Source organism: Dendropsophus ebraccatus, chromosome 1 (genome assembly GCF_027789765.1).
Source record: "Dendropsophus ebraccatus isolate aDenEbr1 chromosome 1, aDenEbr1.pat, whole genome shotgun sequence".
Taxonomy (NCBI): Eukaryota; Metazoa; Chordata; class Amphibia; order Anura; family Hylidae; genus Dendropsophus; species Dendropsophus ebraccatus.
The window spans coordinates 88857671-88884611 of NC_091454.1; the positions used below are offsets into that span (position 1 = coordinate 88857671).

Sequence of the window (26941 nt, forward strand, 5' to 3'; positions counted from 1 at the left end):
GCAAAAACCGATGAAAAAAGTAGATTGCAAAAACGCAGTGTGGACCTAGCCTCAATGGAACCCATCAATGCTTGCAGATTACTGTTGGACAGTTATCAGAGACAATCCCATGTATGAATACAAAAGACATGTGTAAGTGCACTGAGAAGCCATTGAATAAGGACCTACATTCCAGAGTTCAATAAACATAACTAATTCGTAAAAATTCTTAGATATGCCTGTAAATTGTAGTTGATTTCAGATAGAACTAAGTTTCCTATGAATATATTTCAAAAGTTTATGAACAGTAAACTTGCTTCATTATGATTGAAGAAGTAATAAATTTGAAGGCTATTATACTGTATTCTATACAATTCACAAAACAGTAACATGAGAACTCTTCGATATCATAGAAACTAGAGCCAATTCACATTTTTTCTTGTAATATTTGAATTCAGCACATAAAAATCATTAAGAAATGGCTAATTTTATTTCGGAACCAAACAACTTTTGAAAATTTGTTGGCCAGTGAATTATTTATTAATTTATATGTAGAGTTGTCCACTATTATAGAGAAATTTATTATACCTCGATATGAGATATATATATGATATACAACTCAAGGCATGATAGTGAGATAATTCATGAGATAATGCATTATACATATATCTACACACGGTCATATAATACCCATATATAGACCTATAAATTTGACTGTGTATATTACACTAACAAAATCATGATTTGTATATACACGTTTATATGTTTATGTTGTGTATCTTTTTCATTTAACATACTAAAAAATCTTTTATTGTAAAATTTACTTTTGTCACTAATATATGGAGATGGTTACTGTTTGTCTATGTCTTTTTGTATAGAAAACCATGACTTAGGACCCAGTGGGGTCTGAAACGCTTCGGTGTTATATGCACATCTAATAAAGCATTCAACATTATCTGAGTTGGAGAGGATCTCTTTTTCTTTTTTGTTAATCTAGTTTAGTTCATTGAAAAGTTCATTGTATTTAATAGTACAAACGAAGAAAGGATGTTGAAAGAAGAAAAACTGTGTGTGAACAATTAAAAATTAACGTCTGCTGTTTGCAAAAGACGTTCTAAAATAATTGACATGAACATTAGTTTGATTTCCATGCAGATAACATCCGTCATTTTATACACTGTGTGCATTAGACGTCTGTCATTTTATTGACTTCAATGCTTTGCAGTCAGTTAAATCGCAGCATAATGGACATTTTTTTTAAATAGAAAAAGCGGACACCTTTTCTCCTTTTTTGACATTGTGTGAACATACAGTAGCCTTATGCTATATAGATCACTTTACTGCAGCCTCCTCTTATACCAAAGACAGAACAGGAAGTCTCAGCTTAGTTACACCAAGTGGTGAGAATAAAAACTGCAAGAATTCAAGATTATTTTATAATATGGCTAGGGAAATGGAAAATTAGAAAAAAGCCACCAAAAATTCTAAATATGTTTAACATAAAAACTTGATTTAAACAGTAGGTCATTTTCTGATGACACATTCCCTTTGATAAAAGAGAAACTTTGTTCTTTTGAAACAACCGCTGATGAAGAAAAACAACTGAAATGCTGCAAATGTGAGATACATAGAAATTAGAAACATGCCATTGTAACACTATCTTGCAAGACTGTTAACACTCCAATAGGCAATAGTATTTTATGTCACCCGTTTCCAGTATCAGCTCTATTGGAAGGTTAATGGTGTGGTATATACATATAGGGCATGGTTAAGCACTGGCACTGAACTTCATGACTGCACATACCCCATAAACTTTCAGTACCTGCTCTCTAAAAATATGCATGAAATCCATTTTGTGGCATCTGTCCTAGCGCCTGGATAGTGAAACTTGAAATCATATAAAAGTTTAATTGAATTTAGTTCTGTTAACAGTTCCCTTTTATATTGCATTATTGCTGAACTACTTTGAAGCTACCGCTGTTTTCCCAGTTTTACTGCCCAAATATTCAGCCTCATGGTTTTAAGCAGTGAACCCATGGCTCCGTTTCACACTGATGGTAACCTAGGCGATACAGATTTAGACTACGTAAAACTACGGCCGTAGTTCTCGGCGCAGAACTATGGCAGTAGTTTTCAGGGGTGGAACATAGCCTTATTTCTAATGGGATCACGGCCGGAGCGTACACACATTGTATATGCTCCGGCCGGGATCCCGTGTGGCACCGGAAAAAACTGACATGTCAGTTTTCTGCGGCCATAATTCAGTGAATTTCGGCCACAGAAAGACCTGTCAGTTCACACAGTGAAGCGAGCGGCTCCGACCGCTCGCTTCACTGTGCGCTATGGGAAGCTCTGATGTGCCCGAATCAGAGCTCCGCGGCTGGAAAGATCACCCGGGTTACGGAACAGCCGGGTGTTCACGTAATGTGAGCATATCCTTAAAGAAATAGCTAAGATATTGAACCTAAAGGAACAATGTATGATACCCTACCACAACAGGAATGTGCCACAGTCTTTCTAGACGGCCGAGAAAAAGATGGCCATTAATGATCATTATTTGCAGCTGTGATTACCAATAGATGGACATTTTTTTATGGAAACATAGCCTAAACCAAGGAATTATACCCTATGGTTTATTATGGTAGTAAATATTTTTATTCATGAAAAGTCAACATGGAGCTGTTCTGAAAAAGACAGGATATAACTTCCATGCCACTGTCACTGGACTTTATTTGGCTTCTATTTGTTTCTTTGCATATCCAGGATAATGCAAGTATTACTCTGTACCTCCAGTCCAAAATGAAGACTTAAAGGGGAACTATCAGCAGGTTAGACGAATCTAACCTGCTAATAGCCCCCCATAATGCCGGGACGTTGAAGAGGAAGGTGTGTGTCTTACCTTCCTTCTCAGCGCCAGTCCCACACTGTTAGTTGGGGTAAAGTCCACTCCGGAGCACCCTTAGGTGGACTGCCACGTCATCCAGCCTGCTTCCTCCATTGATTATTATTAGAAGGGGCGGGCTGCATAATGCAGCAGTGCTCTTAACTGTACTCCGGAGCAGACTTTACCCTAACAGTGCGGGACTGCTGCCGAGAAGATAACACACATACTGTTAGAGTAATAGTTTGGTTTGCGCAAAAAAAAGTTATGTGCAGAGTTCACTCTAGAAGTTTCTGATTAAAGAAGCTTCAGCTGAAGGAGGTGGGAAGTACACAGACGCAATGGTCAGTGGAACAAATGGCCCAACCTACCAAATGGTTGGTGGCCTTATTTATTTATGTGAAATAGCGAACAAGTGGGAGAACAATCCTCATCCAATCAGGATCCACAGACAAGTTACAAATACATATAAGGTTACACAGATATATACACAAAGTTAGAGGAACAGTTTTCCACATATGGTTACAGTACAATTTTAGCTATTATTCTGTGCTGAAGTTCCCTAATTACACCATTATAGCAGGCATGGCCATATGTTTGGGGAAGGTCTGTCCAATGTGTCCTTTTGTTAGAGGTACAACATTCCTCTGAAACTAACTTTACATCTCTGCAGTTGTCTCTTTCCCAAAATAAAGACAAACTGACTGGGAGGGGGAAGATTGTGTGCAGCTCTTTAACAGTTTTAGCAACAATTAGGGCAATGACAAATTAAACACACAAGACATATACAAGTCAATGCAGTATAAATATCATTACTATGACACATACCTTCCTCCTCAGCGTCCCCAGCGCTATAGGGGGCTATCAGCAGGTTAGATTCCTGATTCAGTGTTTGCAAAACTGGTTAAGAATAAAGATGAGCGAACCGGGTTTGGTATTTGATTAGCTGGGGCTCCTGAACTTGGATAAAGCTCTAAGGTTGTCTGGAAAACATAGATACAGCCAATGACTATAACCATGATTTCCACATAGCCTTAGGGCTTTATCCAAGTTGAGCAGCCCCCGCTAATCAAATGCCAAAAGTTCGGATCGACTCGAGCATGCTCCAGGTTTGCTCATCTCTAGTTAAGAACTACAGGAAATGTCTGACCTCTGTAATAGCAAACACTGTCTCTCACAGTTTTAGTGTACCCACCATAAGAATTACAGATCTCTCCATTATCGTTAAGGGTATGTGCACACTAAGGAATCTGGGTGGATTACTGCAGATCACCCCCGTGCGGAATCTGTGGTGGGTGATCCGCCTGGATTCCTTAGTGTGTACATACCCTAAGGCCCAGTTCACTTTGAGCAAAAATAATGTCATTCCGCAGCAGAGAATCCCGCCGCGCTCAGTGTCCTGCAGTATCTGAACGGAAGGGTGTATGCACCTCTGCTCCCGTTGCTTTCTGCTCAAAGAATTGACATGTCAATTCTTTAAGCAGAGAGGGGAGGAAGCGTAGGCGCGTGCGCGCCCTCCCATTCAGATACTGCAGGTCACTGAGTACAGCGGGATTCTCTGCTGCGGAATGACATTATTTTTGCTCAAAGTGAACAGGGCCTAAGTGGGAACACTTGCAAAATCTGCAGTGTATCAAATACTCATAGTCATGAGATATAGAGGCTTCTACAGGGCTTCTGTTGCACAGCTGTATTTATATGTACATAGGAAATACAGTAAGGCTCTCACGTCTCGTTCATGTTATATACACAATAACCATATGGGGTCCTAAACAGAAAAATGAAAATGGTTTTAACCAACCAATAAAATGTCCGCCACTATTGTAGCGCGACATATTCCTCAGCAAGTTCCGTAGCCGGCTCTGTGGTCAGGGAGGAGGGGGGAGTGGCCGGCGCGTCACTTCCGCTGGAGAGGGCGGCTATTTGGAACTACAGGGAGCTCGGGGATGTCAGGCAGCCGCCGCTGGAGAGGCGGGAGGAGGGCTGCAGGTGTGATAGAGCTCCGTGGTCGCCTCCTGCCAGTGAAGGAAGAAGCGCCAGACACCGCGGGCAGTGACGGGGACAGCGATGGCCCTGACGACTCGGATCATGAGTTTTTGGATGCGGACGAGATAGAAGGAGGAGCCATACAAGTCAGGTCCTGGAAGGTGCCGAGCACTACAGGTAGTCAGCTGACATGTCCCGGCTGTCACCTCTGCTGGTGGGGGCGCTGCACATAGCACCAGCACTGACCTCACTGCTGTCAGTGTGCCAGCCACAGCCCTAGCCCCATGCTGGGGAGCTCTGCCCGGAATGCTGCGGTATGTGGCCATCAGTTACCTTGTCCTGCAGCTGGGTGAGGCACAGGGCGGAGGAGACTCATTTTCCTGTGTGTTCCTAATCCTATAGACGTCCGCAGCCGGTGTGTATAGGGAATAGGGATGTCTCCCTGGCCCTGCACGGTAGGATCAGCCGCAGGTCCCACAGACTGTTACATAGTGACATTGCTTCTAACCTAGTCATGTGACCATGCCAGAGTTTAGAGTTTGATACTGCTACCAACTTTTGTAATGTGATACTCAATATCAATTTGATACCCAATAAAGTATAAAAAAAAAATAAACCCCTGCGGCACCTGTCAATCATCCATTTCAATGCTGCAGTCCCTTTACATCAGCATTGAAAGGGTTAAATGCTGGTGTCAGTCAGTAACAGCAGGGCTCACCTTTGGCAGGTACATTTGGTAGGTACCTTTGGCAGGTACATATAGTTGCCAAGCTGCCCCCCCCCCTTCCCCACTGTATGGAGCACACTTTGGAGGGGTAAAATGCCATCATCTGCCAGTGGCATCTACACAGTTAAATATCTGTCACAAATGATTGCTCTCATCTTGCTACCGCCATGCTTTCTGCAGTATACTGTATGTTAAGCCGCACTATAAAACTGCTTAACCTGCAATATTGAAAATGGGGGAATCCTGGTATCAGGTTGATAGTAGTACTGATATTTCATAGTGCATCACTATTCTAATGGTCATTATGGCCCCACTGCAACCAGTTGTATCACATATGACATTGATCGCTCTTATGACTTGGCTGTTTGGATTTGCGTCTCTTAGAGTATAAACACACGCACCGTAAACGCAGTGTATTTACTGCTGCGATGCGCAGCAAATATGCAACAAATACGCAGCAGATTAGATCTAAAAAACTGAACATCGGCATCAAATCTGCTGCAGATCTGCTGCGTAGTTGCTGCGTACACAGTGTGTGTGTTTTGTACCCTTAGGAAGTATAGTGACAGTGGCCGGCAGATCACACAGGTGTTTGGTTTGGGTAACTAAAGCGCCTGTTTCATAGAGCAGTAATAGTAATCAGTAATTGCTCGTTCTTCTGTAACGTGACCCTTCTTGTGGCCCAACCACATAATCATCGTGCAGTGTAACAGACACACGAAAGAAGCACCGCTCAGCTAGATCTGCACTAGTAATGGCCATGGATCTGTCCATCTAAAAAAAAAAAGCTTAGCTGATCAATGAGATCTTAAAAGTGACACTGTCACCTCCTTTGTGCATTCTGACAACTCTACACAGGTGTAAAGGGTAAATTTTGCGTTTTTCATACCTTATTTTATATCATGGTGCTTGTTCAAGTAAAAAGTAATTTTTTATCAACTGCAGATTGAGTTAAGTGGCATTAGTGCCATTAAGCCCCACCCAAAACGCAACAGTTGGCCCCGCCCCCCTCGCCTGCCATTGGAACAGGCTGGCCGAAAGGTCTAGAACCCACCCCTTTACGGCCATCCAATGGGCGTCAAGGGGGCGGGGCCAACGGTGCCGTTCTGGGTGGGGTTAAGTGGTGCTAGTGCCACGAGGCCACGCCCACGTAATACAATCTGCAGTTGATAAAAGGTCACTTTTTACTTGAACAAGCACCATGACCTATGATATGAAATAAGGTATAAAAAACGCTAAATTTACCCTTTACACCTGTGTAGAGATGTCAGAATGCACAAAGGGGGTGACAGTGTCACTTTAACTTGTTTGCAGTGTTTTTACAATCATCGCATGTCTGGGTGTCACAGCCAGTCACTGTATTGTTCATGTGGCCACTAACATTCATGGTTACGAGCTGCAGGTCTCGTGCGTACACAGAGACATGTGCCACCAATTGATTTTACTAAGGAATGGCCATTCTCCCACTTATCGGCTCATTGCTGGCCCTCCTAAAAGGCCCTTAGATGCAGTTTGCTGTTGCATAAGTGATGTCGCCATTTAGTCTTGCCTTTGAGGAATACATGGCCGACGTCTGTTTTGAAAAGCTTGTTTGAGTATATAACATTTCTGCATTTCTAATATTTTGCAACTATATATTGTGCAATTCTGACAGTAAAAATGCACACTTGCCTCGGTAAATCCCCTGCAACTTCTCATCCTTGCTTCCTCCTTCTTGTACCCCTCCCCAACTGTCCCTGGCTGTCTGTCTCTGCTATCTGAAATGACTGGAGGATTAATCTGAGGTGAAGAAATTGCTGATCACCTTGCTCCAGGTATTACAGAGAGCAGAATCGGCTGGCCAGGGACAATGTCTCAGAAGGGAGGGGGAGATGGAGAGAACAACTCACACACAGTTTTCTGTGTCTTTAGCAAGAGCAGCAGGCTCAGAACTGGGAGGAGACAAGTATGTTAGTCTCCAACAGGAGAGATGATTCCACATCTATTTTACCTAACTGCATAAATCCTTTAAGAATTTAGACAGTGATGTGGTATTTTTAAAATTATGTGCATGTGTATACATATGTATGTGGAGATATATATAATATGGTTAAGCATAGTCTCTCTTTGTCCAGCAGCTAATGGGTGTCAGATGGTCCCATCCTGTATGGAGGGGTTGCATATCTTTGCACACAACCCTATCTGTGTTTTCCCTCATATTTTGAAGCTTCTTTGTTTCCATATTCCTTATACTTTCTTTGTGTCCTCATATTGCCTATCTTAATTGGAAGCAATATCCTACAGACTGAACCCTATTGGATGATTTGTTACTTTGAATGTAAAGACACATTCCAGAGCTCCAGCCTATAAATAAAGCTAATTTGGGAGGTCACAGAGAGAGAGGACCTTCACATGCTGAAAGGAGTCATGTATCTGTCTTTCTGGCCAGATTAACCCTTACCCTCCAGAAGGGTATACAAGAATTATTTATTATTATTATTTATTTATAAAGCGCCCTTAGTTCCAGAGCGCTATACAATAGATAGGCAACAGGCAGGAACAATACAAGATCAGAAAACATTACATGAAGGCAAATGACAGACTGGTACATGGGGGAAGAGGACCCTGCCCGCGAGGGCTTACAATCTATGGGGTATAGGGAGAGAAACAGAAGGAAAAGTGCAGCCATTCAAGTGTGATGCAGAGTTATTGTAGGTTGTAGCCTTGTTTAAAGAGATGGGTTTTCAGGTTACTTTTGAAGGACTTGATGGTGGATGAGAGACGGATGTGTCGGGGTAGCGAGTTCCAGAGTATGGGGGAGGCTCGGGCAAAGTCTTGGAGGCGGTTGTGCGAGGTACGAACAAGGGCGGAGCGGAGACGGAGGTCACTGGAGGATCGAAGGTTGCGTGAGGGACGGTAGCGGGATATCAGGTCAGAGATGTACGGAGGGGACAGGTTGTGGATTGCCTTGTATGTCATGGTCAACAATTTAAAGTCAATACGTTGGGCAATGGGGAGCCAGTGAAGGGATTGGCAGAGGGGAGAGGCTGAGGCAAAGCGAGGGGAAAGGTGGATTAGTCGGGCAGCAGAGTTAAGGATAGACTGGAGGGGATCAAGGGAGTTAGCTGGAAGGCCAGAGAGGAGGATGTTACAGTAGTCCAAGCGGGAGATAATGAGAGCATGGACCAGCAGTTTGGTGGAGTCAGGGGTGAGGAAAGAGCGGATTCTGGAAATGTTTTTGAGGTGAAGGCGGCAGGAGGTGGTCAGGGCCTGAATATGTCGTTTAAAGGACAGGGCAGAGTCAAAGGTGACGCCAAGGCAACGGACAGGGGACAGAGTACAGCCATTGATAGTGATTGACAGATTAGAAGGCGGGGTGGAGCGAGATGGGGGAAAGATGATAAGTTCTGTTTTGTCCATGTTGAGTTTTAGAAAGCGGGAGGAGAAGAAGGAGGATATGGCCGATAGACACTCTGGAATCCTGGATAGCAAAGAGGTGGCATCCGGACCAGAGAGGTAGATCTGAGTGTCATCGGCATAAAGATGGTACCTGAAGCCATGGGATTCTATGATATGTCCCAGGCCAGAGGTGTAGATGGAGAAGAGAAGAGGCCCGAGTACAGAGCCTTGGGGAACACCAACAGTAAGGGGACGAGGAGAGGAGATGGTGTGGGAGTGGGAGACACTAAAAGTGCGGTTGGAGAATGAGAAAGCATACAGACAATATGGTGAAATCCCGGGGTTGTGGGATCATTAAAATTATTACCACAACAAGAGTGACATGAAGAATGGAAAAACAAGCAAAATATGTAAAAGAGAAATACTGTGTTATTAATGTAATGTTTGTTCTTGTATATTTTATTGTAGTAAAAATTAAAACCAAAGATTCCCATGAGTACTTAGTAAACGGATCTTTTCCACTGGATGATCCTTGGTGGACTGTCAGTGTAAAAGTGAAACCACATCAGTCAATGAGCTATGCCAAAGAACCCCCATCCTATGAACTGGACAATGATAGCCTCGGAGAAACCTCCATCCTTCCACTGTTTCTTAAGGAATGCGGGGTACCGGAGCAGTTCAGACAAGATTTTACAGACTGGCTACCGCAGTACCCTCCTGTCTCCTTCACCACATTGAAAGAGCTGGCGAATGACTTTAAGGAGGAGGACGAAGGCAAAGATCTCCTGCCGTACCTGGAAAACTCAAGTATGTGTAACTGTCACCGCTATGTGCAGTATAAATCATTAAGTAACAGTTTGTTGCTTTTTTTTTTTTTTTTTTTTTCCCCCCCCCCCTTCATATCAAGTGCTACCACTATTAACCCAGAATGAACTCTGAATCAGAACCTTTTGGATGTCTTTTTGTCAGTGGTGTCAATTCTGTTTATATTGCCTCTTGATCAGATGAAGGGGATTACCCCTGAAACTTTTTACTATTGTGTAGATCCTGAAGGTGTAGACTTCCAAAAGGTTTTATTTTGTCTTTTTTCCTAGGTGTATTGCACTTCAGATCCTCAGTGATTGTTCAGACATCAGACACAGCAGGCACTTGTTTTACCCCACAGAGGCTTAGTTAGGGTCCTTTTACAGATAAATTGCTTAAAAGCTTGTTTAGTGAACAACAAACTATGATTTTTTTTTTTTTTTTTTTTTAATAAACATTAGGGAGGGATTTCTGAAGACCGTCGTACAAGTACGCCAGTCTTATATTAGGCCCCACCCCCTTCCCCCGGCAAAATACACTAAGAGGCGCACGCCTCTTAGTGAATCCGGCCGACCGGGCGCCCTAACATGCGTTTTTTAAAAATCCGTTTTATGCAAAAAAAAAAAGATGAAAAACCGCATCGGTTTTTTAGTAGACACAGCCATGATCGACTGCGTTTTTGTGTACACTAAAAAATGATTTGATCAATTTATTATTATTTTTTTTTTTTTACGCAAGAAAAACTGCTCAAAATGGATGCACAAAATGGTTTGCAAAAACGCAGTGTGACCCCAGGTGTGGGTAATGATGTATAAATGCCTATACCTGCCCTGACTAAACAGCAGTTTTTCCTGGATTTCTGGTATTTAGAACATAAATCACGACATCATTTCCAAATGAAAAGGTTTCTAATACAATGTTTCGGAATATAAATCTTTTTTGCAGGTTCTGGAGCAATTGCATTTCTATCATTCAGCATTCCTCTTGTGATGAAATATTTACCAAAACTTTTACCTTCCAAGATAAGAAGTTTGTTCATGTTGGATATTCATGACCAAAAGGCAATTGAAAGACCTCCACCTGACATCTTGTGTAACATTGAAGCAATATTGGCAGACAGTCCATGGAAACTTGGGTTTGGCTTGGTAAGTACAACTGTATCTTGAATGATATGTTATTTATGTCACTTTGCTGAGTTTGGGCTGTGAACTTGTGTGTGGTTCCAATGGCAAGTGGCTGAAGGGGAGTATGATGACCTGCGGGGCAAGAAGCCGGTGAGTGGCATCCTGTACAGCCCATCGGAAATTCTATCTATCTTATGCCCTCAATTAGCCTTTTTGACATCAATCGAATGCTGATTTCTTCATGTAACATACAGTGGTTGCTGGCAGTCTAGCTGATCCAAAGTAAACAGCATTTAGGATTGTTGCCAATGGCACACTTTGCTCTCATTTTTGGCTTTTTATACAATTTTTAAGAGAAGGTTCGTAGACAATTGGTACTAGGAGTATTACAGTGGGGAATGTTAACCAATGTGATGCTGTTGTTCACCCTAGATCTCACAATTTGCAATGAAAATCCACTGTGGGTTGGTAGTGGTATTTGGAGTAAAATAATTATTGAACACACAAACAATATAGCTGATTTTGGATCAGAGACCCATCATTATTTGTATTTTTTTTCCGTTATTAATGTAGTCATACAAGGGCCTGTTTTGCTGTTTTTTGTTTTTTTTTTTGCTAAAAAAAGCATTTCTGTGCTAGTATTGTATCTTTTAATGCCACCATTTTGGGCTCTTTTTTTTTTTTTTTTTTGTGAGATGAGTGATGGTACATATTATATATGTGGTATAAGAAACTCCACTCTGGATTGTCTTTTTTTCACCTCCTCACAGATAATTTACAGAGAGTTGCACCTTTGTGGCTGTGAGGCGACATGGGAAAGCTTTCTCCAATGTGAAGATCTTCTGGAAAGTATGCCAGCCTTGCATATCAATGCACTGATTATCTACAATGAATTAAAGAGGAAATGCATGGAGCTAGGAGATACATATGTAGACATCCCTGAACTCACTGAATCAGTTACTAGGGACATGTCGGCCGAAGCGGCATGGGAAGCCTTACATTTTCTGAAGGAGAATGAAATTGTGGTAAAGGAACAGCAAAGGATCTTCTTGTATAGATGGTACTGGTATGAAGTAAACATTGCAGAATATATCCAGAAGATTGCATCAAGAACACCCTGGAATCTTGACATTGATGAAAATGATGTTTTTGGAAATAGAACGTCTCCACAAAGACAGCAAAAAAGCACGGATGACCAGAATGTTATACATAGCCAGAGCGATGAAAATTGCCCTGACGCTTCTTTAGAATCAGAGATCAAAATGCTGCAGCTGCCTGAAAGTGCCCCTACAGTGGAGCCAGACTGTTTGCCAAAACTGGATGCGGACCAAAGGAAGGCAGTGAAAATGATCCTGGCGAACCCAGTGACGGTTATAAGTGGCAAGGGTGGGTGTGGGAAGACCACAGTAGTAAGCCTAGTATTCAAATCCATGATGAAGAAGGAGAATGACGAAGTTGAACAGGCCTGTAAAGCCCTTGAAGATGACATTGATGCTTCAGATGAATGGTATTGTGACGCAGTAACCTCCAGCACTAACCAGAATGACACTATACGGTTTTTGCTTACTGCACCCACAGGAAAAGCTGCTTCTCTACTGAAGAAAAAAACTAGCCTTCCTGCAGCCACCTTGCATCAGGTAAGGTTTTACTATGTATCATCTCATCGTTCATAGATAATCCTTTGGATAAAAAAATTACCATTCTTCAGCATGTAAGTAGCTCGGCTATTAGTCTACAAATGGGCTTTAAATTGTGAACCTCCAACTGTTAGAAAACTGCAATTCCCAGGACTTCTAACACTTTGGCCGCCCAGGTCTAAATGGAAATGACAGTATATTTTCAACGGATGGAGGGCCGCGTGTTTGACACCCCTGGTCTACAGTACCATGCTGCGCTCATTGGTCTTTTATCACTGAAAAAGCCTTATTGTTTTCATACTGTATGAGTGTCTATAGATTAAAGACCATATTAGACCTCCCGACCTGCGCTGTAAGCGAGCATAGATCTTTTAGATTGACGCTTGCATACAGAGCCTATTACACGGCTTGATAATCACGTGGCCATTGTTGTACAAACATTGCTAGCGATGTTCATGCAGTCCTCTGCTGTAATCGTCCATTGGGTGCACATTTCTTATCATACAATGTACAACTGATGACAGATTATTTTTTTGATATACTTAAAGCCAATGTTTCGGCTCATCACTGGCTCTAATATACATATACGCAAGCAAGATACAAAAGTACAGATCATGGCACAAAAAATGACGTCTCAAATAGGACCATAGACCACAAAATAAGTGTTATAGGGATCAGAATAGACCACTTTTTAACATTCAGTTTTCAGGTTTTAATTTTTTTAAAAGCAAGAAGATAAAAGTTATACAAGTTGACTATTATTGTTATTGTACTGACTTGAGGAACATAGATAACACATCAGTTTAACCACAGCGCAATTGGTATAAAGCTTTTTTTTTTTGATTGCACAATTTTTGTTTGGGTGTCTGCATATTTTATGGAAAATTGAACTGTGTCATATGCAATGGCCTTCTAGATATGAGTAGGAAAAAAACAAAGCACAAAAAAGAAAATTGACTGTGTCCTTAAGGGGTTGAACTCAAGAAGAAGAAAAAAATGGATGAGGATGGTCGAATCCAAGTTAGCACAACTTATTTAATCTTGAGGACAAGGTGTTTTGAGATCAACCAGATCTGTTTGTCAAGTCAGGAAGATGTATTGATTACATTGTATACCAGTGTCACATTTAAATGTAGGGGCAAGCCGCCAAAAATGGCCCGCAAACATAACTAAAAAGTTGTGACAATAATAAAATGTATATGCAACTCAGCAAAAGGTACAATACAAAGAAAGAAAAATCACTGTGCATAATAGGAAAAAGTAGTATATGGTAGCTGTATACTCTTTATTGCTCTTTGGGCCCGTTCACTCGGGAGTAAAACAGACAAATTCTGAGCGGAAACCCTGCCACTGACTCTGCTTGGAAGAGTGCATTGTATTTGACCCTTTAAGGGCCAGATCACACGGAGCAAAACTGTTGGAATCCCTCCAACCTCCATATCGCACTGGCCTTCTAGGGGAGGCTCTCGCGCCTCCTCTCCATGCCTCTCCACGCGGAAGAATGTCCATTCTTCTGCGTGGGGAGAGGAGGTGCGCGAGCCTCCCCTAGACGGCCAGTATGACACAGAGGCTGGTGGGATTCTGCCAGTTTTGCTCTGTGTGAACTGTTAAAAAGATAAATCTTCTCTGTTTTCAGGTGACATGCAGCTATTCTGCATGGCAGAAGCTAGAGGATAAGAAGACACCATGGAAGTTTTCCAAAGTGGAGGCCTTGGTGGTGGATGAAGCCAGTTTGGTTTCAGTTCGTATGTTTAGCGCTGTGCTGAAACTGTTATATTGTCATGGAAAGCTGGCGAAACTTGTCATTCTGGGTAAGTGTGAGATGCTTTCAGTACAACTACTAGAAGACAGATCATTTAAGCGTGTGTTAACTTGGAAATGTCAACTAAGTTTTTTTCCCCCCATTGTTTTTAATGAATTGGAGAAATACACAGAATTTTTTTAAGGGAAGATGTTTAGTTGTTATATTTTTTAATGGGTTAGTTATGACATGTTTTTTTTTATGTGTAATCTGTTTGTTTTCTCATTGTAATTTGTTTTCATTTTGCTTTTTGTACACTACTATGGGGCGACCATCCTGCCTGAGCTTCTGCTTTGCTCTGTGAACAGCATTTAGACATGTGCTTTACAGCAGCAACATGGCCGTAGGGAACAGCTGACTCATTGGCTCCTTTTGGAAAGTTTTTCAGGCATTTGACTATTCCGAGGTAGCTGGTGAGCCCTGACCATCCCTTATTGATTCCCTATTATCTATACAGTTTCTTTCATTGTACTCCTGTCTGTGATGGAGACTGCTGCAGAAATGTTTTCTCTAGAGAACAGGGTGTGTCAGTGTATTGCTAGCCAAGGGCCAGGATGAATGCCGCCAGATTTCAGGATTGTTCTATAATGTAGATAGCAAAACTGTGTGCATTAGAAAAAAATATTACCAAAAAGTCTAAAATATGTTTAACAAAAAACTTTATTGATAGGTTATGAATATTTGATTGTTAGAGGCCGTTCACACTACAGAATTTCAAGTTCCGCCTGTCCTATTGAATAGGATGTCTCACCCGCACTCCTCCATCCGCCCAAAGATTTGACATGAACTCCACATAAAATTCTGTGTAAATTCCGTACTATGGGGGTCTGACGCCTAGCACTCCCACCAGTCAGTTTTCCAGACCCACAGCATCTGTGTATACAGTGAAGAGTCAGAAGCAGACAGTACATTTTGTAGTTGCTGTGTGGGCTTACTGCAGTCCAGCTCTTATTGAAATGAATGGATGCAGAGCTGCAGTAACCCCGCACGACCACTTCACAACATGTAGAGCAATTTATTTCAGTCATTTCTTACTGTATACATGGATGCTGCAGGTCTGAACAGCCTATTAGCGGGATGACAGGTACACTGATCAAATATGTATATATATTTAAAATAAAAAAATGGAAAACCCCCTTATAGTCCCCTTACTCTGACAAGTTCACTTTAAGGACATAGCCTATTTCGGCTATCTAGACATGTTATTTTTTCTGTCAACAGAACTGTTTGATGGCTTTTTTTATGGGATATGTTGACTTTTATTGGTGCCATTTTGGGGTACACTCCTCTTTCTACAGTGGTCACCCTGATCGGATGGCCTGGATTGGAGAGATGTCGACTGTGGCATAAAGTGTATAAGCAGTCAGCATGTGAAAATGTTATATATTATATTATATATATATATATAATATATATATATATATATATATATATATATATATATATATATATATATATATATATATATATATATATATATATATATATATAATGTGTGTGTGTGTGTATATATATATATATATATATATATATATATATATATATATATATATATATATATATATATATATATATATATATATACATATATACATATATACACACACACACACTCAGAATTCTTATTACACTTTCTTACCTGGGGATATATTTGGGGAGTTGTTTTTTTTCTTCTCTTTCAAGCAAGTTAATGTAAGTTGAGAAAAGAATTTAGCAAAGGTGTCTGAAAAACTTGTTTTTTTTTTCCTCCAGGGGATGTCCGCCAGTTACCTAGTATAGAGCCAGGAAATATGCTGGCGGATGTGTTTACTGCTCTGAGTAGATTGAATTGGGCGATTGAGCTTAAGACCAATCACAGGGCAGAGTCACAGCTCATTGTAGACAATGCCACAAGGTAAGAGATACAAGATTTTGTTTTTATTTGGTCGTCACTTTTACTGTACAATTTTATTTTTGTAGCATTTATATATTTATTTTATTTTTTATCAATTTTCTCTTTTTTTAAGAATCTCTCATCAGCTGTGTGTGGACTTTGATGCTTGTGTGCACATTGATGGGAAGTCAAGCTCTGAAATGCCTAATGTGAACAATAAATTCATTCTGGTTCACCTGGCAGATGATGATGGTAAGATACCCTTTGTGTCCTCTTAGGCTGTGTTCACACATTATCAGTTTAGTAGCGTTTCTTTGTTTACATAATTGGAGCCTCTTCATATTTTGTCTAAATTGAGCACTAGTGTCAGAGATCAAATGGCACTGCTATGCCCCCTGCAGCTTCGGCAGCAGCAGACATTAGTTGCTTAGGTCAGACAACCATTTTAATCTTGAATAAAATTGGTGCCAACCTCAATAGGTAAGGTTTAAGTACATTGCACACTCCAAAATCAAGCCCTATATGTTACAGTAGCCAGTGCTGGGCTTCTGTGTGATGCTGGTGCCCCTCCCTGAGCTTTTTGCCTACAATTGAAACTTGATTGTGGACAAGCGTCTAATTTTAGCTGGATAGTTTACTGGCTGCCTTGTCAATGTCTAAATCCTGTTCTCCTTTGTTGTTCCCGTACAGATCTCAGCACTGCTATATCTGCGTTACTGAAGAATGGACCAGGATTAGATGATGATAAACATTCCCAGTTTATTGCATTTAGGAGGTATCATGAGGCCTAATATAATTTCATATGTGACATATATTGATTACTTGTTCTGAAAAATAATGGTGTGGATTCAGTGTGGAAAGCCTTTGTAAGCCTTCTGGTCCATGCTAACAGAGCACAGATGTTTCTGCTGTGCTCTCCTGTTGTGTCTCATTCTCCTACATCCCAAATATATCAGTGAGTGTGCAGAAGCAATGAACTACCGCTCGTCTCCTAGCTGCTTCCACAAATGTGACATCACATGAAAGATGTGACCAGTGCTTAAAGGGAACCAATCACACTAAAATTGTGCATAAAGGTAAGGAAACGTGCTGGTACATCAGCCAGCACGCTTCCTAACCATCCCCCTGTCCCCCCGTCCCATGAACATTCAGCCCGCAAAGTTAGTTTAATCGTGTCCCGCGCTCTATACAAATTACCATACGAGTAGTCACGGTGGGCGGCGTCTTCGTCAAGTAGTCACTGGGTCCTAGGCCGGCTCCTGCGCTGTAATCACGCCTCTCCGGGCGTGTTGTAAAGCGGCGCCTATAGATGTCACTCGGGGGGCGGCATTGCACTAAGCTGCGCATGCGCAGTGCAGCCTGAGAAGACGCTGCTGTACTGCGCTTGCGTGGCGTAGTACAGCAGCGGCTTCACTTACTGTACTGCGCAGCTTAGTAAAGACGTCGACATATTGCACGTCGCCGACGTGCAATACCGCCACCCCCCCCCCCCCCCCCCCCACCCCCCCCCCCCCCCCCCCCCCGAGTGACGTCACCAGGCGCCGCTTTACAACACGCCCGGAGGGGCGTGATTACAGCGCAGGCGCCGGCCCAGGACCCAGTGACTACTTGACGAAGACCCCGCCAACCGTGACTACTCGAATAGCCGCCCCGCCCACCGTGACTACTTGTATGGTAATTTGCATAGAGCGCGGGACACTATTAAACTAACTTTGCGGGCTGAATTTTCATGGGACAGCGGGGGGGGGGGCACAGGAGGATGGTTAGGAAGCGTGCTGGCTGATGTACCAGCACGTTTCCTTACCTTTATGCCCAATTTTAGTGTGATTGGTTCCCTTTAATGCTGACCCTGACATTGACACATTGCAGCAGAAATGGAGATTTGTCTGGGCAGATTTTTTTTTTTTTCTTCCCCTCTCCTCCTTTGTCCAATTGTAAATAGTCTGTACCCACTGTAGCCTCTATTTTTTGTTCTTAGCTGCTAGCGGTGGATACAAGTGTGGCCTCCTCCTGTAACCAATCAACATTTTGTATATAAAGTGGGAAAGAAATGGTTGTCCCCAACCCCTTCAAGGGAAAGAAAGTTGTGAAAGACAGTTTGTTACTATGTAACGTTATCATCTACTTGCCAGTTTAATCTAGAGTATTCCTTCTGATTTGCTTTAGTAACACACTGTTTATCACTAAAGTAAGGGCTCTCACTGGTAATTTTTTTGTTTGGGAACAACTCTCTGTAAACTGTAATGGGGAATTTATCTATTCTTACTGGCATCTAAACCTTGTTTACCTGTTAAAGTCCCATTGCAGAGGGCTATTATCTGCCGAATTGACAAGATAACGCCCTGTGTAATAAAACTAAGATCAGCCAAGTAGGTAGCAAACCCTTTCTTTGTTGGCTGATCATTGTCTTTAAACATGGCTGATTCAATATATAGAAAATAAGAAAGAAGCTATGCTCACCTCTTCACGTTCCCGTTCTGGTGTCGTCCTGCTGTGTCTGCGCACTCTGCTGGCCGCGGCTCCTGCAAACACTTCTTAACCCGTCTCTGCAATTACAGCCCACTCATCCAATCACTGAGTGGGCTGTCACTGTAGGGATGAGACACGGCAGGAGGACACTGGGGGAAGTGTGGAGAGGTAGGCATACATGCTTATTATTTTTCCACATACTAAAACAAAGCTAGAACTACACGGACATTGCACCACAAGATTTTTGGGCCATATAATATGGCCCTTAGGGTATGAATTCTAGAAGAAATGTTGTAAATATACAGGACGACATATTGCCACCATACCATTACATCTGCCTCGATTACATTACTAATGATCCACTGCTTTCATCACTGGCCTATCCGTGCCATACTCATGCGATCCCGTCCATGACACAACATTTGTGAAGAGCTATGTGACTTACAACCATACAATCTCTGCCTACTTCATAGGAACACATTGTGCTAGCAATCAGCGCAGTGCAGGGCACAGAGTGACATTGTATGACCATGTGTACCTCCAGGTGTGCCATGTCATTTAAGGAGATTATATCAGGACAACACAAGTGGGCCAGCAATGAAGGGGCGATCTTCAATTATGTGATTATCATGGCAGATGTAATCATAATGGTATGAAAATATGTTGCTTGTTAAATCATTTGCAGTGCTGGGATGGGGGGGGGCATGACTTGTGGGGTGTAAATATGAAATTACAGAAGTCTGGCGAAAATTTTTATTTAAGTATTGTATTGCCCCCCAAAAAGTTATACAATACACTAATATACCCTGCACTTACTACTACATCAAGGCTTCACTTCCTGGATAAAATGGTGATGTCACGACCCTACTCCCAGAGCTGTTGGGGCTGTGGCTGCTGGAGAGGATGATGGCAGAGGGACACAGGGCACTGGAGGGACACTGAGCATCCCCCTGCCATCATCCTCTCCAGCAGCCACAGCCCGCACAGCTCTGGGAGTCGGGTCGTGACATCACCATTTTATCCAGGAAGTGAAGCCTTGATTCAGTAGTAAGTGCAGGGAAAAAAGCACTTTATGAGCATTTCTCCTAACAAGTGTATATTGGGGATTTGTATAACTTTTGGGCGGCAATATATTAAATAAAAATTTTTGCCGGACTTCTCCTTTTTAACACTGTGTAATTCAGGCTCACACCTCCTCTTGGACCCAGCACTCACACCCCTTTTTAAAATAAAGTTCATGCCCACCTATTATTCAGAAAAAAAGTGCAGAAAATCTACATAGTAATATACTATACCTTATGAATTAGAAGTAGCAACGTAGTAAAACAGTGTTGTACTCAGAACACCCAAGGCTACAAATTTTTTTTTTTTTTTTTTTTTTTTTTATATATATATATATATATATATATATATATATATATATATATATATATATATATATATATTTAGTTACCACAGTTACTGGCGACAGTTTATCTTTACTAGCAATTTATACAGCGTTATATACATGCCAATATCTTTTGAAGTTTAGGTTTTGTACCGTAGTGGAAAGTCACAGTTTTATTTTTTGTTTAGGAAGGATTGCCTGTTGATCAATGAACTTTGCTGCAGACACTACTCAGGACATTCCATCAAGTAAGTGTGTTGTTTCTACTCTTTACAAGGTAGCTGCAGAAAGTCCTAACTGCTTAATTGGGATCTGTCAGCTCTATTTCATACTCAAGTGTCAAGGAGCTGCTGCTGAGCCGCAGCATGCATACCTCCTCCCTCCTCCACCCCTCCCTGCCTTACATGTTTGATATACAAGGCTCATCTTTTAGCAAGGAACCCTGTATGTCAATTGGTCAAGGCAGAAAAGGGGTGGGGGAGGCAGGAGGCGTCTATGCTGCTGCTCAGCAACACCTCCTTGACATTTGGTCTCTGAGCGTGAAATAAAGCAATCATCCAGGGTTACAAAAACATAGCTTGTCATTGGTTAGTATGTGGAATGCAGCACATTTCTCTACCTGATTTGCAGTGATAAATCTGAGGCTGCTGCAGGGAAGTGAAGCGTGCTGCTGCATGAAATTCTCTTTGATCAGGGTCCCACTGTTGGGGAGAACAATCTAATTTTTTGTCAGTGTGAAAAGTCAAAAGTTTATTTTTTTTATTTTTATGACTGCTTAACCCCTTCCCGTCAGTAACATGTATATATACGTTCCTGACTTCAGGGGCTTCTGATGTGTGCTGGACCGCTGCAGTGAGAGAGGTCCCGCACACATCAGTGTGTCCAGGGCCAGAACTAATGAAAGAGGCAGCTGCGTCTCATTAACCCCTTAAACGCCGCAATCTATAGCGATTGCGGGGTTTAAGCTACTCAGTGACAGAACAATCTTCTGTCACTAAGTGATGGGTTCTGACCGCTTGTGCCGACAGGCAGGGGTGAGTCACTTACCTCCATCCTGCTTTCAGGCAGGCTCTATACATAGATCGCCGATAACACTGATCTATGCTATGGCATAGCATAGATCAGTACATTCAATTTATTGATTGCATGTTTAACAGTGATAAAAAGTGTGACTCTTAGAAGGGGAAGAGGAACTTTGCATTAATCTGACCTGGACTTTTGTGCATCAAAGGGCTCTGTCTTGAAGGGATTAAGAGATGCTGGTTTTAGTGACAGCATTTCAATTTTTGGGTGAGGGGAAGCAATTAAAAAAAAAAAGTGTATAATCCCAGGAGGTTTGACTGCTTGCATCCCTTGTGATCTCAAAAGGGGGAACGCAAGTCTTCTCTCTGAGTACCTGAGGGAGAACAGAGTGACTGACACTCTATTTGACTGAAGACTTGGGTTTCTTGGCATTGCAGGAGGTCCCAGTAATTGTATCCCCTTGTGGTGATGTAGCATAGCTATTCCTTATTCTGTGGCTAGGAAATAAGTCTTAATCATGGGGCAACTCTTACTTCTATTACATTTTGGTAGGTGGATGAACAAATAAAATGCCATTTGGGGAAAAAGGGCTTGGGTGCAATATCCAAAATTATATCTTATTTAATCCTGTTCTGTGTGCCCACGTGTGTACAACACGGACTTGCTCAATACCCTTTTTTCAAATCAAATTATTTTCAATCAGTCAATGAACATACAATATACAATGTAAATATACAACATAACACCACGCAAGGGCAGGGTGAAAGAGGTATTTAGGGGTTAGTGTTATAATAATCATACCAATTTGATTAAGTCTGCCAGTTCTCTCCAGTACATCTTCCCCTAAGAGCAATGGATGAGAGTGTATTAGCAGTGGGGGGGTTTCTGACTCTGTTTGTAGAGCATGCTGGACCTGTATAGATATTCGAAGAAATTACTAATAAGAAGTGCATGAATTTCCCAGAGCTGTTTAAATGAACTAATGGACCCATCCTACCAAATTTGGTTCAGAAAGTAAATACATTTATGTACCCATGGGCAGAACCCCCTCAAGCCTAAACAGTTCTAAAAGTTAGGGTAGTCGTCTGGCCACCTCTTACAGCCACCAACGGAGGGGAGTGCCCTGTCATTTATCCGAACAATCTACCTGAGATTCCTAGGTAGTCATTTTGCCCCCCGACCCTTCAAATGCTGTAACTGTGCCGCTAAGCCATACAGAAATGGTTTTACTATGTTGGAGCATTTCATGGTGTATTCTAGCATTGCCTTCTTCCAAATCAAATTTTCTGAAAAGAATATTCTTTTGAAATCTATGCTAGGGATCCACACAGGGGCAGTGTGTAAACCCCTCTTTCTTTAGCTGAATAGTCTGGAAGTCTTAGAGATTAGGATTACAGATGAGCGAACCTCAAGCTCGCCTCTGGTTCATTCCAACCCAAGTGTGTGGCATTTGATTACTAGTGGTAAAGAAGTTGGATGCAGCCTTAGGGGAGTCTTGGAAAACATGGATATAGCCTATGACTGTAGCCATGCTTTCCAGGCAGCCTAAGGGCTGCATCCAAATTCTTTGGCCACTAGAAGCTTCGCTCATCTCTAATAAGGATGATGCTCTTATTTGCTTTATTGCACAGTCTTTTAAAAATAATTTATGGCTTTGTATACATCTCTTCTCTGACCTCTAGATCATGTTTAACTATCCCACAGTTTATTTTAGGATATCTTTCATATATTTAAAGATTCTGTTTATATTATTGCTCCCTCTATTATTGACCTGGGATTGTGTGTGTGTGTGTGTGTGTGTGTGTTTTTTTTTTCCTTTTTTCACACTCCCTGACAAAATTGTGTTTTAAATCTACACTTTTCAGATGTAGCTTTCATTCTTTCAGACAGCTAGTCTGCAGGTTATGGTAATCAGACCCCAAAACTATGGGAAAAGTAAAAGGTACTGTTAAAAATGCAATCCCAAAAAACAACCCCTTCTATGGGTATGTTGAGGTTTTACTGCCAGCTGTCAAATTCTGATGTAAAGATTGTTACTGCTTGACTAATATGCTGTAAAATGTAACTCACCGCCAAATAAGAAGTGACATGGTTTATGTTTATTAGGAATCAGAAATCGAAATATGACTTTAGATGTGGTGATAAAGTTTGCTGCACCAAAAATGCTTATGTCAAGGATCTTCTCTCCAGACCCAGGTAATTTAGTATATACGTCAGCCCCGTATAATAATCCACAAACATGGATGTAATATGAATGCAGAATATGCTTGTGTAAAAGGGGTTGTCCTAGGATTACAAATTATCCTCTATCCATAGGATAGGAGATAACTAGCTGATTGCTGTGTCTCACCCCCACACACTGATCACAAGAACTGAGGTGAGTTGTCTGCTAAGTGAATGGAGCAGCAGCACACATCCTTGGCCACTGCTCTCTTAGGCATTGTTTGCCAGTCCGATAGAGGATGGATTGAGTGGCTATCCTCTTGGGAGATAACTGATCTGTTCTTGCCATTGCTGAGGGTCTTGGTTTGTTCTCCACAATCCTCTGCAAAAGAGATCAATTTAAACCTTGACATAATCCCATTATTACAGTAGATCTTTTTGTGAATACTTTGCCTAAGATGTTCATCTTTTTATGTGACAGGTGAAACTTTGGGCACTCATATGAATCCTTTTTGTGAAATTATCTGATATGTCTTGGATACATTTGAGATCACTTTGGTGAAGTATGTGATGTTTGACTAGTTGTGTGGTCTGTTCTGATTTCCAGAGAGGTTGTCCATAGAGAACCAAAAGCTCTTTATGCTGTTCATATGTTTTTACCACAAGCAAAGTTCTGTTCTGATCATTAGCAGGCCACTATGAATGGTGTCAGTTATATCAGAATTTACTATCAATGTTCCATTGAATAAATGTTCTTTGCTCTAGGAATGGTAGTAAACAATCAGAAGGGCAGCCTTCAGATGGAGTAGTCACTGTCAGCCAGTCTCAGCTTGAAGCTACATTACCTTTGGACAATGGTGTATCTAAAGCAGGGGACCAGGCTAAAAGGGAAAAAGAAGAAGGTGACAGGCTCTGTAATGGAGAAATATTTTTTATAGTCAATGTAAGTAATTGTGGATAAATTACACACAATAAATGTAAAAATCAGCAATGAATGATAAACCTGTATGTGTAAACAACCACTCCTACAGTTGTAACAATTTCCTGTGTGTTGGTAAAAAAAAAAAATCCCCTGCCACTTAAAATAAATGGAATGGTAGTTAAAGAGGTACTCTGGCCAGGACCCCTTTTTCTGCATTCTTCCTGGCAGATAAATCAACAGATTTTGCGTAAATAAGACACAGAGGCCTTTTTGAGGTATTTCACATATTTTATTACCAGTAACACAATTCTTCCCACAAGTGGGTGACCGTATCACTTTAAGATACAGTATAAATCTTTATTTATGGATATAAATGGCCACTGTTTCAAACAGCTTCTCTGATAGCCTGTGTGATCTGTAAATTTACATTACCTAGTCCCTTACCTTTAGTGTGAGTGTGAGAGAGGGGGAGCCCTAAAGTATTGGCCACTGGGTGTCTCCATTCCCTACACCTAGTATCTATAGGTGATTCATCCTAGTTAGCTATTTTACTGATGTTTGATGACAATTAAACTTGCATGTGGACAGTCACTTCAAAGACAAATATCTCTAAAAGCAAAAGGCTCCTTTTTTAGTGAGGAAGCACAATACATTTGGCACGGATGTTACATATACAGATCATTTATGTCCTAGGATGTGGAAAAAGATAAAATTCGGGAATTAACATTATCTGATGGAGAAGATAGAATCTACACCTTGAACTATAAAGCACTACGAATTCGAAGCGGGTTACAGCATGCTTGGGCACGAACTATCCATACATTTCAGGTAATGCTTCTTCATGTAAGGGCATCTGTGCAAGACACTAACCGTGCTATACAAGTGACTGTGAAAGGGTTTACTTGTTACACCCAGTGTTGGGCTGTTTAGTGGGTGAAATTGTTCCCACTGTAATAACACTATTAGCTGCGGAGTGAAGCCCATCTCTGTTCTCAATCTACCTCATTGTACAAGGCAGGCTTTGTAAAATTAGTCTCTTCTCATTGGCTCTGTCTAGCGATTCATTAATTTTTTTTAACTGCCCCCATATAAAGATAACAGACACAAGTGATTTAATGGTAATAGCCTATAGGATCACTTTTACCACTGATCTGTATAAACAGGCCTCTATACACATTAGACAGTTGTCCAGTTCTGCCAAAATTCGTAGATTCAGACAACCCTTTTTTTCTCATTTTTATGGCTGCCTTAACACAATGGGAAGGAGTAACTTGAACATAGAGTATAAAATGAAAAATGAAAAAAAAGATGTCAAACCCTAACTATTAATAGTTATCTGATGTATTACAGAGGTGTACCCCAGTAGAGAGAGTAGCTGGTGTGTTTCACCTTTGTTTGTGTTGCGAAAGATACATTTTTGAGCAGTATAATTTTTGTTTGCTCTTGGATGCAGGGTTCAGAGGAGGATACTGTTGTATACGTCCTTGGCACTGCCGGCAGGCAGAACTGGAAACATGTATACACTGCTGTAACAAGAGGTCGCCAACGTGTATATATAATTGCAAGGAAAGATCAGCTTGACAAAGCGATTACCAATAAGGCCCGTGATAGAAAGACCCGACTAAAGCAGCGTCTGAAAGATAAAATACCTCAAAGAAGAACCTTTGACCAACCAACAGCTATGTCGTCTACACAGCTGGAGTGTAGTCAGGCAGTAGAAGAGCAGGAACCTGATGTCACCGTGACTTCACATCCTTTCCCCTATACTCAGCTTCTATCACCTTCACGCACGCCTGTAGCTACGACCTCCATAGCAGGTTCATGTACCTCAGAAAATGGTGAACGATTGGAAAGTGAAGACCATATAATGTGTACGCCACCTAACCACCTACAAGACTGCTTACTGGAGGTGTCCCCCTCACAGAAGAGAAGTGGAGGTCCTGTGGATGATGCTGACACACCTACAAAGATTAGACTGAACACCAACAACACGGTAATGTGTTTGTCTCTGTATGTATGGTCATTGATAAATGTATGTATAATAGGATTTGTTGTCAGGTTTACTCCTAATATACATATGGGTAACTAGATATAAAAAAAAAAAAACATTAAAAAAAAAATCAAAAGCCTTAATTTATCAGTGCTGTTTCACAGCAAGACAGATTACCCTAATAAATGCCTCATTTCCATATGCATCACATTAAATTTGGCTTCATAAAATGTTACAACACAATTCTGGTACATTGTGGCGCAGTGTCACATTTTAAAATGTCTTTCATTTACAAAAACTTTGACTTGCTAAGAGACAGTATGTAAACAGGGTCCAACAGCATCTTAATAGAAGTCAAGTAGATGGTGGATGGACCTTGGAAGGCCAACAATCCCAGTAGATGGCAAGGATCCTACAGCATCTAATGGGGTGCAAAGTTCAAACCTTTGAGAGCATAGCAGCAATGTTTTCTCATATGTCACAGATATGTGAACTGCTTCAATCAGTCCTGGATGTTTAGACCTCAGCCACACGCTTCTCCTGGCTTGTTCTGATGAGTGGTGGACTCCATTGTAAGCCATAAAGTGTGTACTTCTCCTGGCTAAATCTAGAGATCTGTGGCAGTGTGAATACCCAAGCCCCCAACAACCACAATGTTTGAAGGGAATCTGTCAGTTGTAATATACGTTCCAAACTGCTTACACTGTTTGATAGCCGTTAGGTCAAGGAGACATATGGTACCTTTCATATATCCAACTGTACTTGTAGAATGTAGAAAAAATGTTGCAAAAAACTTT

The 26941-nt window shown here is 41.4% G+C and overlaps 1 protein-coding gene across 1 annotated transcript; it reads left to right on the plus strand.

Annotated features, from left to right (window-relative positions):
* The first annotated feature begins 4760 nt into the window (after positions 1–4760).
* Positions 4761–26544, plus strand: HELB (DNA helicase B). The gene is made up of 14 exons (XM_069957333.1): positions 4761–5023; positions 9420–9758; positions 10701–10900; positions 11650–12516; positions 14153–14327; positions 16070–16211; positions 16324–16442; positions 16881–16965; positions 20235–20294; positions 23176–23265; positions 23998–24175; positions 24848–24982; positions 25608–26147; positions 26458–26544. Exons 1-14 carry the CDS (start codon positions 4807–4809, stop codon positions 26542–26544), a joined length of 3234 nt encoding a protein of 1077 aa, XP_069813434.1. The 5' UTR covers positions 4761–4806.
* Positions 26545–26941: the final 397 nt, after the last annotated feature.